Source organism: Sinohyriopsis cumingii, chromosome 1 (assembly GCF_028554795.1).
Source record: "Sinohyriopsis cumingii isolate HCF-2022 chromosome 1, ASM2855479v2, whole genome shotgun sequence".
Lineage (NCBI taxonomy): Eukaryota > Metazoa > Mollusca > Bivalvia > Unionida > Unionidae > Sinohyriopsis > Sinohyriopsis cumingii.
The window spans coordinates 111,148,116-111,166,396 of NC_142961.1; the positions used below are offsets into that span (position 1 = coordinate 111,148,116).

An 18,281-nucleotide genomic window follows, 5' to 3' on the forward strand; every position below is an offset into this window, starting at 1 on the left:
CTCCCAAATATAACCCTACTAAAAGATAAAAATTCATCTTTTCTGTCAATGTTACATAGACAAAGGGTAATGACTCTAACCTATTACCTCCCCTTGCCACCACTAGGTGCTGCCAGTTTTTAAGCACGAGATAAGTGGTCTTTGAAAAACATAATTAACTAGAAAAATGTGCATCCTCCTTTTTTTGAGTACTTCCTTGATTAAATTAATATTAGGACAATAGGTAACAGAAACCAGGGAAATTCACTGGCAAATCCAAGGATACTAAGAGGCTTATTTGGGTCTGGTGGTCATCTAAGTTACGGAACCCACCAGATTTAGGTTTAGACTCTGGACCTAAATCTCAGAGATTATAACTTGAGAAGGTTGTCTATGCATGCCAGCCAACAGTTTCAATGATGTCTCAAACACAACAATTGCAAAGACTGCTTTAATTGCTTGAGCTGAAATCCTCATGAGGCTACTCTGATCATTTGAGATGTCAAAAGTATTCTGAGTGTGTAACCCACTTAAGCTATGGAGATAGGGTTTGAGAGGTGATATCAAGCTTTCCTGCCTTCATGGGGAGAAAGAGCCATTTGCAGTTGCCATGACATGTCTTTGTGTGGTGCAGGCAGGATCTCGCATGGCCGCTGCTATTATTTATCTATAGAAAAGAGGGAATGAATGATGAATCTCTGTTTGTCCATTGATGGTAACCAATTCTTGGATATAATGCCTTGTTTTGTCATGTGGATCACAAAATTATTTGATCTGTAGCAAAGATAGTTCTGGTTGGCTGAAAGGGCATGTAACTCACCCTGCATACCGAAGCGAAAGCTATCAGGAAATATGTTTTCTATGATAACAATTTCAACAGGGTCCCAGCTAATGGCTTGAATTTATCTGAATTAAGCCATGTTAAGACACCTAAGTATATTTAAATCAAAACTGGTTAGTAAGTCTGATAGGTATTTATCATGACTGCCATGATGCCTGAATGTGTCAGATATCATGCAGCAGTAGTATTTGATGGCAAGAGAGGAAACCATTTTCTCCTTATAGAGTCTGAGAAGAAAGTCAGCAGTTGTAGGATCAAGACACTCAAAAGAACGATGTTATTGGCTTGACACCAGTCCCTGAAAACAAACCACTTTCCTTTGTATGCACTGAGAGTGGAGGGTATTCTTGCTCTCAAGATTCTTTCCAAAGTCATAGGTAAAAATTCTTTCTTTTGCAAAGCTGTCCTGACACGAGTCAAGTGTGAAGGATGAGAAGGTTGCATAGTCAAAGACCTCTGGATAGTCAAAGACCTCTGCCTGGGGGTATGCTGTGAGTCATCTGAGGTAGTCAAAGACCTCTGCCTGGGGGTATTCTGTGAGTCATCTCAGGTAGTCAAAGACCTCATCCACTGACTGCTTCTTTTTATAGTTATCCCTGATGCAGTTCTGACAGCTCCTTTTGCAACCAAAGGAACTGCTACTGCAAACAATGCTGGAATGGCCAAGAAGAATGGAAATACTCCACCAGTTTCTTTTTGCATTTGTGCCACCTCTGACTTGGATATATTTAATGTCACTAAGATTTCTATTATATGGCCACATTAAGCTGATCAAGTCTGGCTTGGGTCAACCACATGAGGATAATTCCTGCTAACGTTGCCAAAGCAAGTTTCCTATTGTGCTCTTTATTTTTGCAAGCTGTTTTGGTCTAAGGCCCAACCTTAACTTCATGACAGAACATTTTTATCTGAAAAAGTAACACGTTCAATTAGTAAATTACCACTTTTCTATAGCAACACCAATGACCCTAATGCAGCCACCTGTGCCCTCTAACAACAGAAACATATCAGAGAGAATCATAGCAATGCATTGGTAATTGGGAATAGCAGGGGACCAATAAGATTAAAGCAGGAGCATGAAAGTACATGTCATCTATAGAGCATCTAAACAACCAAAGGTCTTCTAACATAAACTGGGTACCACATACAGAAGACATGCTGAGAAATCTGCATACGTGTCCATGTTTTGATGCCAGTGCATGTACAACCACAGCTTGTTATATGCACATGCAACTTGATTGTTATATTAAGCATACTTTCTTTACAGGGTTCCTGCTGACCATTTAACTGCAGAGAAACTTCATAATTCATAACTGGGTAAATGTTATCGCACTATGGGTTTCGGTTGTCAGCCAAGTTGAAGCTCCAAGTGCCATGAACACGTTTTGGTGTGCTGAGACCATATGGGTATTTGTTTACCATGTAAACTGTCCCATATGGGTATTGCAGGGCTTCGTGTCCATGGTGACTGCAAGAAACAACAGTAGTGATAGGGTTCCATACTGCATACATGACAACAAAATTCTGTGGTCAGCAAAAAGATTAACACAGGCATCCACAATGTTAATGCTGACAACTCAACTTTACTGGCAACGGCACCTCCATTTTGCCAAACTGCGCTGTCAGTGAAACCATTACAGATTAACATGACTGTGTTTGGCTCCAAAAATAACTTTGTGAACAACTCTGCAAGAAGCAAATATAGGACTGAGAGGAGTCATATATAAAAACAGTAGAAATCCAAGATTAAAGCAGTTGTTGGCATTGATGACTAGATTTTGTATATCTATGTCTGTGGCACTTGCACGATTTTAGGTTCACCCAATTACATATGGTTTATGATCTGCAAAATTGGCTGAGTCCTTGTAAAACATCATAGAAGGGCAAGCAGACTATGAATAATTGTTGCTGTGTTCTGGAGAGTCCAGTAATCATTATAGTAATGTCAACATTGACAAGAATGGCTTAGATTTCCTTTCCATCACCGATATATTGCTCTGTCAAATAATGCAATGATACCATTGTAAAGAAACCCAATCTTGGCATTGGTTGGATAATCTTTATTGTTAGCCTGTACAGGTTTTCTCTGAATTTCTAAGAGGGCCTCACATGGAGCTGCAATCTACCATCACAAGTATGCTCATATCTCATGCACTATTAGATGTACATTGGAAGCTTATTTACTTATACATTATTGGTTTTGTCTAATACCTTTTTGGTGGCTTCACCACTCGTGTCCAGGGCGAGTCAACAACCATAATCCGCTTCACAATGTCAGATTTGCAAATAAGGGATCTTCCATACATTGTTGATTGGCTTCTTAGTGATTTTACCAACCGAAACTGGCATTGTAGCTGTAAATGGAGTGTGTGTGTGTGTGTGTGTGTGATTTGGATTTTTAATGTAGCTTTAACAATTTTTCAGTCATATCGCTACGATGTCTGCAGTGTGGCAGTTTACAGTGATGTCTAGCACTGGGGCATCATGCTGTAGATGGAAGTGTAACTACAATCTTTGGTGGTGCTCAAGTTACTACTCATCATAGTCAATTTCAAGTTGATTGAACCATTTGCAATTCCTGATTTTTCATCACTGTGCAGCAGCAATTTGATGCTATCAACAATCTGCATTGAAACTTGTTGCAGAATTGGAGTAAAAAACGAGATCTGGGCAATTAGCACCTTTTGTGCACTTGTAAACAATCCATGGAAAAAAATAAAAAATGCCATTTCCATAATATGTCATATAAATGGGTTTCTTGCATTAACAACATGCATGGATATTACATGTCAACATATGACTGTTATTGTATTTAAATGTCATGTTGATTTCTAACATACAGTTGCACTGTCAATAAGTTCCCATGGAGATCCAACCCATCTTGGTTCACAAGGGTAAAATTAATATCTGCCAACCAATCATTGTGACATGTAAGATTTGCTGCAGGACTAATCAGTAACAGATCACCAGGTTCTGCAGTTGGGGAAAACCCAAACTGTATGTAACCCTAAGAGTCTATGCCTGCAGAATCCCCACTTTCACAACTGTCACAAATCACATCACAGGTAACTGTTACTAATGGCATCACAGGTTAAACTGATCAATATCTGGCACAGAATTTTTAGTTTGGGGAAATCTCTGAAACATCTTCAGGCCAGACAAGAATTATTCTCAGTGACAACCATGGTTTCAACCATGTAGGGTGCACAATTAACTGAGATGAAAGAGCTGAGTGTGGGCTTATGTTTGCAGATGAAACTTGTAAAGTCTTTGACAGTCAATAAAGAAATCCTACTCAAATCTCTTCAATGACTGATTCCATGTTGTATGTGCCAGCAGGAAGTTAAAAAAAGTGTATGCCATCATCCATCAAAAACACCAATAAGTTATTACAAACAACATCAATTGGATTTTAAGCCAACTGTAATACATGTGCAATAATGCTAATGTGATCTAGAGTGTGCGTGATTGCCTAGATGTGATTGATTCAGATAAAGTCAAATCAAGGTCTAGGTTGTATTTGCAATGACGTGGTGCAGGGCAACATTGATTTTATGAAGAATAGCCTCTGAATTCATCATCAGCATAACATACATCAATGACGTCTCAAATGAATCCATGCATCAACGTATGAAACTTCAATGGGTCCATGATTTCCTTGTTGAGTGATCACTGACAAATTGATGCAGTCTCATTGAGGACTTGTTGTGTGTTGTTGTACATGCAAACTGACCCCATGGGTGTTTCCATCCAATCCACAAGGTCATGAGGGTTATACAGTCCTTCCTTTGGTTGTTTCACTTCTTTTTGTCTTAGAAATCTGACATATTCTCAAGAAGGTTTTGCAATAAATCGGCAAACCTTCTCATTCTTCCTGTGTAGGTGCAGGTGTTCTTTGCTCTTTGGTTTGGTGTGCAGGTGCAACTGCATATTTATGTTGTTGTGGAGGTGGAGGTAAGAAAAATCTTACCAGTGGACATGCATGTGATTGTTCTATTCATTTTTTCTTCTGTCAGAAATCTAGCAAATTCTTGATGTTATTGTGTGGGTGCTGATGTCTCACTGGAATCTCTTCATCTGTGCTGGTAACTATTCGATGGCTTGGGCTGTCCTGATAATCAGACCCATCATCTTTCTGGTAAATAGAAGGGCAAAGCTGCTGTTCAAAAGATAGTGTGTGTGGTAACAGCTAGCCACAGGTGCTCAAGAGTGATGTACCAAACAAACAGCATGGCAAATTTACCTACCTGGAGGAATACAAAATTGTGTGTCATCATAGCCCTCTTTCTTTGCTTTGGTCAACATTTGCAAAATCCATAGTCCATAAATTCTTGGACAATATGGTGTACACACTACATGGTAGTACATATTGTACATGCAAAGCATGACTTAGCCTTGAACTTGTGGCATTTATTACACATCATTGACAGGTTTCACTGAAACAACAATATAAAACAAAACAAAACAAAAATGTATAAATTGATGAGACAGTCACTAAAATATCATCTGTTACTAAGTGAGAGAGCAATAGGCAGTATGTGTCAAATTGTGAATAACAACGAATACATATTGTACCATGCAATCTAAACTTATTAAGTCCAACAAAGTAAAAAAATGTCTACAAAATTCAACCAATAATATTTACCACCCATTCATTTAGGAATGAATATTAATCTAAATACAGTGTGACCCCACTATAGCATGCTCCATTATAACACAAATTCAGATATAACACAGTTGTGGCGTGGCTTCCGAAATTTCATATACATGTATTTTCTCATACATGAAGAAAAAATCTTTCTTAAAAGTACGAAAAAAACATAAAAAAAGTTTATTACCATTTTGGGGAAGAGATTCCATATGAATAATACAAGATGATTGTGGTGTTGCTTCTGAAATTTTATGTGTATTTTTCTCGTACACAAAAAAACAGCTTTTCTTCTTAAAAGTATGAAACAATGTGTGAAAAGTTTACTCAGGGATTGTACAGGGCTTCACCAATGTCGTAAATTGAGATTTTTTTCCTTTTTGGTGGCACAATATACCATATGGTGTTTTTTGACGTTGTTGGTTACATTGCTGGCTGTTTAAACTTGTATATACAAAAAATTAGTTTGGAGTGGAGAAATTCAGAGGCCCCATGAAAGGATGCCACAAACCTGATATAAAATGCACTGAAATTTATCTATTGTTACATGAACAAATTATTTGTCCATATTGACAAACCATCTTAACAGTGCATTGTTATTTCATAATCCACTTATGTTGACATCTAGCAAGAGTACTGTATGCTGTGATATATTCAATTTTTTTTTTGTTGGCATTTCTGGTAGCGGAGATCAACCGGACGAGGCATTATCTCATAATCTATCTTTCGTTGGATTCTCTGCCACTTGCTAGTAGTAAATATATTTACCTTGACTGACCTTTGTATGTGGATGGTAAGTAAAATTCCTCTTCTTTTCACTCAGAATTAAATCCTTCAGAACACTCACATTTTCTGTGTAATCCCTATCATTATCTGTTGATAGTTTTTTTAAATTTCTGATGCATGCATGGAAAGCAGCATCACTACCTACCACAAATGTTTAAAACCCCCACAGAAAAACAAGATCTTACTCATTGGTCTATTCAATAGGCAAGGAAGAAAAGTAACTACAATCGATTAAACGATGGCCAATTCGCTTTTTAAAAATGTACTCAGAACAAATATTTTTCTGAAATTTCAAAAAAAAGATTACTTCGAAGCTCTAATTGTTTTGAAAAAGTACTGAGCAAATGGAGAAAAAAAATTCTGTCTCAATCACGCAATACAATTATCTGATGTTGCTGCCTCAATAAGAAATGGGCATTTGTTTGTTTTTCCAAAGTTGTCCTTTAACGGTGACTTCAATAACGCATGCACCCTTCATCAAAGATAGCTGACTACATTCTTCAATAAAAACAAAAGACTGTTCTTCAAAGAAAGTCAGTACCAAACTTAAATAAAAGCAATGGAATCTGATGGATTGTTTCATTTTCTAATGTGACTGGAACATGTTTACTGTGCTGCGAAAGTTTCCTTTTTGCAGGAAGAAAGTTTATGCTTATGAACACTACCATTGGCAACTTAAAACGCAATCTAACTTTTACCGACTTGGGACATACTGAAAAGTAAATGTGCTTCATCATTCATTACATAATTGGGCTATTTCTTCCCACCGAATTCAGACTTATATGACATGTGACAAAATTACTGAATATTTTAAATCTGTGTGTGGGTATATTTTCGATGGAATTACTTATATTGTGGATTCAATGTATGTGATGAGATTTGCAGGTGAGTACACAGTGTTGATACTCTATTCATGCTATACATTAGACATGTATATATAAATAGTATACACATATATGTACCAATGCGGGGTTCTCTGAATAAAGTAAAATATTATATATGCATTCTCTATTTTCACTACAGGTGTATTTCTCATTTAATATGCATTGATATAAGATGGTAACTGTACCAATGAAGCACGTAATTTTGCACCCACATTTATTACCTAACCCTCCCCCACAAATTTTGTTGGGTACATGCATCATTTTCTTCAGCTAACTGACCTGGTTGCTTATGACAAGGTTTGGTCTATAACAAGGCTGGGTTCTATGGCTCCCAACTACTGTGTTATAGTGGGGTCACACTGTAAAAAAAATCTAGTATGGATGGTTCAGATTTAACAAAAACCAACTTAGATTTATGGGAGGTGTTTTATACTATGTAGTTGTACAAAAGGAAGCTTAAAAACTGGTGACACCTAGGGTGGCAATGGAAAGTAATGGCAAGAATTAATGCCCTTTCTCTATATGATACAGACAAAAGCCGAATTTTTGTCTTTTAGTAGGGCTAGATTTGGGAGGTGGCAGGTTTATATCCCTAATTGCAATATGATCAGGGAATGTATTCAAAAGAGAACCTACTTTTCTCACTACTTTTCTCTTTAATACAGCTTTCATTGAACAAAACATAATCCATAATCAAAAATTACTTTTAAGAGAATATTTCCATGTGTTTGTTTGAAAAAATTGCAAAAATTTTAATACATGTCAATGACATCAGTAATTAAATGCAATTCAATTTGAAGTACCTGTTTTTATGACATAGGGTGGTTTCATCTCTGCCAGTCTCCACCACCCTGATTCTCCCAGCTCCTGGGACCCTGACAGGAAAGTTGTGGGACACCCTGATGATAAAACACCTGCCACTGTGCCATACCACAGGGAGGTCTTCTTCCTGAACACAGTAATAGTAAAGCATATCAACCCTTTCAAGAAAGAAAACAAAAGCATGGTTTGCTGTTAAAAGCTTTCATTAATGTGTGTGTGTAATTTTGATTTTTAACATAGCTTTAACAATTTTTCAGTCATATTGCTACAATGTCTGCAGTGTGGCAGTTTATAGTGATGTCTAGCACTGAGGCATCATGCCGCAGACATGTAGCATGATGTCCCACCCAGTCACATTATCCTGACACCAGGTCGACCAGTCCTAACACTAACCTCTTAATGCTGAGTGCCAAGCGAGGCAGCTGTTAGTACCCTTTTTGTAAGTCTTTGGTATGACTCAGCTGGGGATCGAACCCACGACCTCCTGCATTAGGCCAACGGAGCCTTCACTTTCATTAATAAAAGCTGATAACATTTTATTGCTATTTTACCTCTAAAATTCAGTAAAATAGACTGCTGATTTAATTCAGGATTGGAAGGAAGAGTCTAGCCGCTATGTTTTGACAGTTTGTCACATTCTCATCAATAGAAGAATCCACACATTAGGAGACTATCAATTTTCATACATAATCAGGTCTCTAAATAATTAATTATATAAAAATAAAAAAATAACGATTTGAAACAATTTCTCTAGACATGTAAATCAATATTCTTGAACATATTTATCTTGTCTCATGTATATATATATATATATATACACACACACACACACACACACATATATATATATATATATATATATATATATATATATATATATATATATATATATATAAGAAATTAGATTTGTCAGTAAGTGGTATGATAGAGGTGTTATTGACTTTAGAAGAAATTTAAAAGTTGAAAGGAATACTATTACAAAAGGAATGTCAAGACAAATTATGTAATGAGATATAATTGAATTATATTTGACTAAAAGACTTAAAAATGTTCTAGACCACACATACTTTATGTCTCCATCATCACTGCAATTCCAATAACTGGTCTTAGAAGTCTGACATGACTCTTTCTTGTACGTAAATATTGGATTATTTACATCCAAATGTGATTATCCTTTTAGGTGTCAAGACCAGCTGGGCACCAAATTATCATCAGCTACTCCAATTATGTTATACTCTTGTTCTCAATGTGATGTCAATCCATATTTATGACTGAAAATTACCTGTGAGATCCAAACAATGTCACCCAGTGCTTATCTATGAAGGTACAGATGTGTTCTTTCCAGCGGAAGTAGCCACACATTCCTGCACCACTCAGCTGAAGATTGTAAAGGGCAAGCTGAACCACCTGGGTCCTGCAAACAGTATTGCAGCAATGCTTTTAAAATGAATCCACTACAAGCCCTAATCAATGGTTATCTTACACCTCAACATTTCCATTTTAAAATGGATCCACAACAAGCCCTAATCGATGGTTATCTTGCACTTCAACATTTCCGTTTAAAAATGGATCCACTACAAGCTCTAATCGATGGTTATCTTACACCTCAACATTTCCATTTTAAAATGGATCCACTACAAGCCCTAATCTATGGTTATCTTACACCTCAACATTTCCATTTTAAAATGAATCCACTACAAGCCCTAATCGATGGTTATCTTACACCTTAACATTTCCATTTTAAAATGGATCCACAACAAGCTCTAATCAATGGTTACCTTGCACTTCAACATTTCCATTTTAAAATGGATCCACAACAAGCCCTAATCGATGGTTATCTTACACCTTAACATTTCCATTTTAAAATGGATCCACTACAAGCTCTAATCAATGGTTACCTTGCACTTCAACATTTCCATTTTAAAATGGATCCACAACAAGCCCTAATCGATGGTTATCTTACACCTTAACATTTCCATTTTAAAATGGATCCACAACAAGCCCTAATCGATGGTTATCTTACACCTTAACATTTCCTTTTAAAATGGATCCACTACAAGCCCTAATCAATGGTTATCTTACACTTCAACATTTCCATTTTAAAATGGATCCACAACAAGCCATAATCGATGGTTATCTTACACCTCAACATTTCCATTTTAAAATGGATCCACTACAAGCCCTAATCAATGGTTATCTTACACTTCAACATTTCCATTTTAAAATGGATCCACAACAAGCCCTAATCGATGGTTATCTTACACCTCAACATTTCCATTTTAAAATAAATGGATCCACAACAAGCCCTAATCAAATCTTACTGGATACACTGCCTTGGAACAGTGAAACCAAGAGGTTTAAACTAAGAAGACTAGAAAAAGACAACCATGCACAAATAAAATTATCTTTTGCAGCCGACACATTTTCTTTTAAATAATTCTCTAAATTTGCTTAATAGCCTATGACTACTATAATAATGAAATATCTGGGACATAATCTGCACTTAGATAAATTTACATAAAATAACAGATGTCGTTATGGCTCATCAATTTCTAGGTCAATACAAATATTTTCTAGTATCAGCAACAAGCTGAAATAAACTAGTTGACACATAATAAAGTTAAAAGGTTGAATTCCTGTTGAAACAGCCATTTAACGTTTCATAAACATAACCATCGTTCTGTTTTATTTGTTTGTCAAGTCTATGTTTTGTATTTGCCTTTGAAAAAGACTCATTAAAGAGCTGAAAGCGCTCAGGCTAGCTAGATACTAGTTTCACACTGTTCGTTGTCAGTTTATTGCATTTATCTTATTCAATCCCTGACACATCTAGTATAAGCACTTTTCCTTATTCTACCATAGTATATTCAAAATTCTACCTAAATACACTCTTCTGACAACAAAATATTCTGTCTACATTATCATACTCTTGTAAAAGGTACATCATCAGTCTTCACATACCACATGATAGCTTTAATATAAATATCAGCACAACTTGATTTAGTGACCAGTTTTATATTGGCAGAGGAAAAATGATTCAATATCATAGATCTGAAATGTATTAAAAATTATCAAGAAATTACAAGATTCTGATCATTCTTTCGTATGTTTCAGGAAATGAAATCTAACTTGCTATATGAAAAACAGATATCTGTGCAAAATTCATAGACCATTTATTTAAAGAAATTGTTTTCATCCTGAAGTACTACTATTGAAAAAGACCCATAACTTTTTTCAATGCTAAATAAAATCTGGTCAATGCATTGTAAGCAAAACTGTTTCCCCATACCACTGCAGCCTCATCCGCTCAAACTCCTCCTCTCCATCTCCACAAACCTCACACTTGAAATGAAACAAGAAATCCCCTTTCAGAGTTGATGGTAGACCTGACTTTAGGCATACTGAAAAATATTGATTACTTATATGAATTACTGTATTATTAAATTCTCTAATACAAAATGTCTGTTAAAATGCAACACTCCAATAATTAAATCACATCTTGTATAAACTGCAAGATAACCATAACAGTTGGCATGATAACCATAACAGTTAGCATGATAACCATAACAGTTACCATGAAGACAATAACAGCATGATAACCATAACAGCTACCATGAAGACAATAACAGCATGATAACCATAACAGTTGGCATGATAACCTCAACAGTCAGCACGATAACAATAACAGCATGATAACCATAACAGTTGGCATGATAACAATAACAGCATGATAACCATAACAGTTGGCATGATAACAATAACAGCATGATAACGATAACAGTTGGCATGATAATGATAACAGCATGATAACCATAACAGTTGGCAAGATTACAAAAACAGTTAGCATGATAACAATAATGGTTCACAAGATAATGATAACAGTTTGCATGATAACAGTTAGCATGATAACCATAAAAGCATGACAAACATGACCTTTCTACTATTAATTTTCTTGTGCTAGCGATTTTATCACTTATACTTGAGTTAGCAAAACACACTAAACTGATGTTTGTTATGAGAAAAATTATTCATTTCTCAACCATTTCTTAACATTCAGAGGGGTTCAGTTTCAACATACATGTATTTTACGGCCATAGAAATAACATATTTGCAAAAGGACAGGAAACAAGTTCACAGGATATTATAAGTTCTTCTTCAATATACAAAACAGAATAACATGGCAAGTAGAAAATAATTAATAAAATAAATGGAACATTATATATTTGACTGCATTAGACATTATTGGCTTGTACTATTAAAAGTATTTTGACTGCATTATGCCTTAACTGCTTGTACCATTACAAATATTGTGTCTGTATTAGGCATTAATAGCTTGCAACATTAAAAATATTGTGTCTGCATTAGGCATTAATAGCTTGTAACATTAAAAATATTGTGTCTGCATTAGGCATTAATAGCTTGTAACATTAAAAATATTGTGTCTGCATTAGGCATTAATAGCTTGTAACATTACAAATATTGTGTCTGCATTAGGCATTAACAGCTTGTAACATCAAAAATATTGTGTCTGCATTAGACATTAATGGCTTGTACCATTAAAAATATTTTGACTGCATTAGGCCTTATTGCATTATATATATATATAAAATAGTGGGTAATACAAATATTGATTTGTTGCATTTATAACTATTGACAAAATCAAACAGTGTGGACAATCAATGACTGATACAATCATAATATTATATCAAAAGTGCTGGCAAGCAATTGACTGGTGTTAAACATTAAAGTTCAAATTTGATATATGTACCAGCCCAATACTGCATGAATACCTGGTGAATGGATCAACTGCCTGCTTGCACTTGAATATTTTGACTGCATTAAACATTAATTGCTTCCACCATTACAAATATTTTGACTGTATTACGCCTTACTTGCTTGTACCAATACAAATATTTTGACTGCATTAGACATTACTGGCTTGTACCACTACAAATATTTTGACTGCATTAGACACTGATGGCTTGCACCATTACAAATATTGTGTCTGCATTAGATATTACTGGATTGTACCATTACAAATATTGTGTCTGCATTAGATATTACTGGCTTGTACCATTACAAATATTGTGTCTGCATTAGATATTACTGGCTTGTACCATTACAAATATTGTGTCTGCATTAGGCATTAATGGCTTGTACCATTACAAGTATTGTGTCTGCATTAGGCATTAATGGCTTGTACCATTACAAATATTGAGTCTGCATTAGGCATTAATGGCTTGTACCATTACAAATATTTTGACTGCATTAGGCATTAATGGCTTGTACCATTACAAATATTTTGACTGCATTACACACTGATGGCTTGTAACATTAAAATCATTTTGAATGCATTAGACATTATTGGCTTGTACCCTTACAAGTATTTTGACTGCATTAGGCATTAACTGCTTGTACCATTACAAATATTTTGACTGCATTAGACAGTATTGGCTTGTACCCTTACAAGTATTTTGACTGCATTAGGCCTTAACTGCTTGTGCCATTACAAATATTTTGACTGCATTAGGCCTTAACTGCTTGTACCATTACAATTATTTTGACTGCGTTAGACACTGATGGCTTGTAACATTACAAATATTTTGACTGCATTAGGTATTATTGGCTTGCACTATTACAAATATTTGGACAGTATTAGGCCTTAACTGCTTGTACCATTACAAATATTTTGATTGCATTAGGCCGTAACTGCTTGTGCCATTACAAATATTTTGACTGCATTAGACCGTAACTGCTTGTGCCATTACAAATATTTTGATTGCATTAGACCGTAACTGCTTGTGCCATTACAAATATTTTGATTGCATTAGGCCGTAACTGCTTGTGCCATTACAAATATTTTGATTGCATTAGGCCATAACTGCTTGTGCCATTACAAATATTTTGATTGCATTAGGCCATAACTGCTTGTGCCATTACAAATATTTTGATTGCATTAGGCCGTAACTGCTTGTGCCGTTACAAATATTTTGACTGCATTAGGCATTATTGGCTTGTACCCTTACAAGTATTTTGACTGATTTAGGTATTATTGGCTTGCACTATTACAAATATTTGGACAGTATTAGGCCTTATATGCTTGTACCATTACAAATATTTTGACTGCATTACGTATTAACTGCTTGTACGATTACCAACATTGTCTGCATTAGGCATAAATTTTTTGCACTATTATAAATATTTTTACTGCATTAGGCATTAAATACTTGTATCATTAAAATATTTTTTCTGCATTAGGCATTAATTGCCTGTACCATGCAAACTTTGACTGTAGAGTGTTTGTAAAATGCATATCCCTTTGTTTCTGTTTATCCTTTCCCCCACCATCAGGGCCCCTAGGACTATGTCTCTGGGTGTAAGGATAAACCTCCAGACCAGATGTTGGTGTCTTATCTGAATTTTCCTTTGAAACCCTCCAAATTAAATTTAGAGCAATGTTTTGACTTGGAAAATGTGGTCTTAATTGGGGGAAATATTGTTTTGGATGATAAATTTGCTATTTTACTTAGAAAATGGGACTTTACAAGCAGCAACCACAAGTGTTTGCCAAAATGTATTACAACACGTGTATGAACAACCATTCATACCTTTGTTGGTAGAATCACTGTCAGAGTGCAAATTGTACCAAACTGAGATGTACCCCAAAAAAAAGGGAAAAAGCTACCATTTTTCTTAAGGTCATTTTACCTACTTTTCAAAGGTGGATGCTTACCAGGTTCTGACTGCACTTGTCAGATTAAGTTGTTATAAAGTGTGTGTGTGTGATTTGGACTTTTAATGTAGCTTTAACAATTTTTCAGTCATATCGCTACGATGTCTGCAGTGTGACAGGTTATAGCGATGTCTAGCACTGGGGCATCATGCTGCAGACATGTAGCATGATGTCTCACCCAGTCACATTATCCTGACACCAGGCTGACCAGTCCTAACACTAACCTCTTAATGCTGAGCGCCAAGTGAGACTGCTGTTAGTACCATTTTTGTAAGACTCTGGTATGACTTGGCCAGGTATCGAAACCACAACCTTCCGCATCCGAGGCTGACGCTCTAACCACTAAGTTGTTATAAAGTAGGCTAGCTTTAATTTTGAAATATACATTAGCAGAAATGGACCATTTAATGTTTGCAGTGGGTGGGGTGACAAATAAATTGTTTGAAAAACAAATACATGACCTCAAATAGCATGAAAAAAAATATTCTTCATCTTATTTGTTGAAAACAAAGAACAAATTATGTATTTATATTTCTGAAATAAAATATACTCAGGTAAAGAAAATAACATATCGTGGTTAGAAAGTACATTCCAGACCCTGACCCCTAAATAGTTGGTCCCTAGCCTTGTATTTTAATGAAGTTGTGAAAAGATGGCTTAAATGTCAAGTACATATATCACTATTTCCTGCACATACCTGAGTGAAACTTCTTTTTACACTTGTCACATTTAAACACATCAGGGTTATCAATGTTTGGAACACCACAGTAACAATGACCACCAACTTCACCACTGGACATCTCTGGAAAATGTGAAGAATATTTCATTCTGAATTATTCAAATAGACTTATTTTTACTAGTCACTAATATGGTACCTCCTGATTTCAAAAGCCCCCAGTGCACTCAGTATTGGTAATAAAATTGACATGCATATCATGGAATATAGGCCTTAACAGAATGATTCTACATCCTTCCTGATCCAATTAATTTATACATTTTCAAATACAGCAAATGTCATCAGTAAAGCAGTCAATGCCCAAACATCTGTTGTTATAAATTATTTCTTCCATGGCATCAATTCAAACACTGTCTTCATGAATGTAGGACAAAATCACCCTCAGGAAAATGAAATATAGGACATAATCCCCTCACCCAGTGTAAGTTTTTAAACTGTCACATATATTGGTCTATTTTGAAATTATGACTTAGATTTTAAGTATGTCATCAACAATGGTGGTCAATTTCAGTCACCTCAGTGCTTATTTCGTCTTTTTGCTAGTAATGCTCTATTTCCAATGGATACAGTTTACAATAAAAATGCAAGTGTTTAAAACATTGTGGAAGGATTTAATGCAATGGATTTAAAAATGTTAATTAAACCAAGGGGACAAAACGTGCATATGCAATTAGTCTTTAGATCAATAGGGTCATTATGCATCTTGTCTGTCAAGATCAAACATCTAACACATACACTAAATGTCATTTATCTACTCAAGCCGACACAAAGCTTCCAATGGCCCAAGCCAACATACAAAGATGTATATTTGTGCTGGTTTAAAAAGTTTACAATGGTCAGAACTTGTACTTAGGGAGGGGATTATGTCCTATTTTCATTTTTAATGAGTGGGGTTTGTCTGAGGGGGTATTTTGTCTGTACCCATAAGAATATATGCCCCTTCTCCCACCTCTCTGTAATTTTCTCCCATTATGACTTTCCCTTGTAATGTTACTCTTAGTTAAGTCAAACTTCAATTATGATTTTTTTTCTCCAGCTAGATTTTCTTCTCAAAATACCACACATAAGAATTGATCATCAGGCACAGAGTACAATCTTTAAATAAGCATGGCAGGATAGTATTTGCTTGCTATTCAGAGTAGTGGTCATTTTCCTGGAATTATATCGTCATTTCTAATTGATCTGCTTTAACAGGAGAAATTATAATACCCTCCATCTGTTTATCCTACTTTATGTTCACCAATTACAACATCACCCCTTAGATAAGGAAGGGAGGATTCACAAAACTTTGTAGTTTTGTTGCCCATTTGCAAGAGTGAGGAGAGGCATCAATGACTCTAGCTCCTCTTGTCAATGGCAGGGGGTCAGAGGTTAGATGTACAAATATTTAAATTACAATGCCATTTTCAAATATTTTGTCACCAAACTTTACATAATTGATGGAAGGCATAATATATTTTATGGATTGTGGCTACTAGATCACATTCTAGTCTCATTGTCTGTGGTGGGAGTGGATTTGTGTGGGATAAGAACATAGCAATGGAGAGTGGAAATATGCAATAGAAAGCACGGGGATTTGTAATAATAAGAAAGCATGGAGATTTGTAATGGTGAGATGCTTAAGCTGACACAGGTTTCTTTTAAGAAACTTCTGGACAACGAATAGAATATTTTCTCTAGTAGAATTTTTAAACCTTTACAGTGTCATAATGTTTTAGCTATAAAACTCTGAAACAAACTAAAAAAGGCACTGAGCTCTGTGATGAGTTCATAAAATGGCATAATCAGTGTGATGAGTTCATAAAATGACACAATCAGTGTGCGTAAAAAAGCAACTAAGTTGTGTGATGAGTTCATAAAATGGCATTTTCAGTATGAGTTCATAAAATGACATAATCAGTGTGCGTAAAAAAGCAACTAAGTTGTGTGATGAGTTTATAAAATTGCATTTCTAGTGTGATGAGTTCATAAAATAGCATAATCAGTGTGATGAGTTCATAAAATGACATTTTCAGTGTGATGAGTTCATAAAATAGCATAATCAGTGTGATGAGTTCACAAAATGACATTTTCAGTGTGATGAGTTCATAAAATGGCATAATCAGTGTGATGAGTTCATAAAATGACATAATCAGTGTGATGAGTTCATAAAATGGCATTTTCAGTGTGATGAGTTCATAAAAAGACATAATCAGTGTGATGAGTTCATAAAATGGCATAATCAGTGTGTATAAAAAAGCCACTAAGAAACAATACACCTCCTAAGCTGATAAATTTAAAATTTTCAAAGAGGTCAGATGGTCTTAGTGAACAAAAGGGGATGATTCAGACGGTCATTATAAATGAACTGCTCACCACACTGATCACAAGACCAAAAAGAGAGTGCAGATAAAGTAGCTTTAAATTTTACATGTCTGATTTTTTCAGCATTTTTGTAAGCCATGGTCACCAATCCACTTTCTTCCACATCACTGTGGATTGGCAGCCCTTGGCTTGTGAAGATTTGGTGTTGCTGGTCAAAGTCCAGAAATTTTGAGTCAAGACAATGACATAGAATTGCATTAATGTAATAAAACACCTAAATTTTGTCTGGAGAAACATGCCTACAATTATCACAGGAAGGCCTAGAAACCTGATATATGCAAAGACAAAATAAAGTAGGTCCACAGCTCATTGCACTAACTTCTTTGTAGTCAAAAGGTCCAAAAACCATGGCTCTGATTGTATGCATTTTCTACACTAATGTTGATTAAAAGGGTGTTTGCAGTCTGGCATCAGGCAATACTGCAACTCCTATTTAACTTTGTTCTACCAGAAAGCAATCATGAAATAATGATGGATACCAACTTCAA

General features: G+C 35.4%; 1 protein-coding gene across 5 annotated transcripts in view; it reads right to left on the reverse strand.

The window, feature by feature from the left end:
• Window positions 1-18,281, reverse strand: part of LOC149807605 (cysteine-rich protein 2-binding protein-like) — a 92,360-nt gene that overhangs the window by 33,084 nt on the left and 40,995 nt on the right. For all 5 annotated transcript variants that reach the window (XM_089968759.1, XM_089968733.1, XM_089968767.1 and 2 more), the window contains 4 exons: window positions 15,391-15,495; window positions 11,250-11,361; window positions 9,243-9,374; window positions 7,942-8,087 (listed from right to left, as the gene is read on the reverse strand). In XM_089968759.1, coding sequence (XP_089824885.1) covers window positions 7,942-8,087; window positions 9,243-9,374; window positions 11,250-11,361; window positions 15,391-15,493 — 493 coding nt within the window. In that variant the 5' untranslated portion in view covers window positions 15,494-15,495. The remainder of the gene's footprint in view (window positions 1-7,941; window positions 8,088-9,242; window positions 9,375-11,249; window positions 11,362-15,390; window positions 15,496-18,281) is intronic.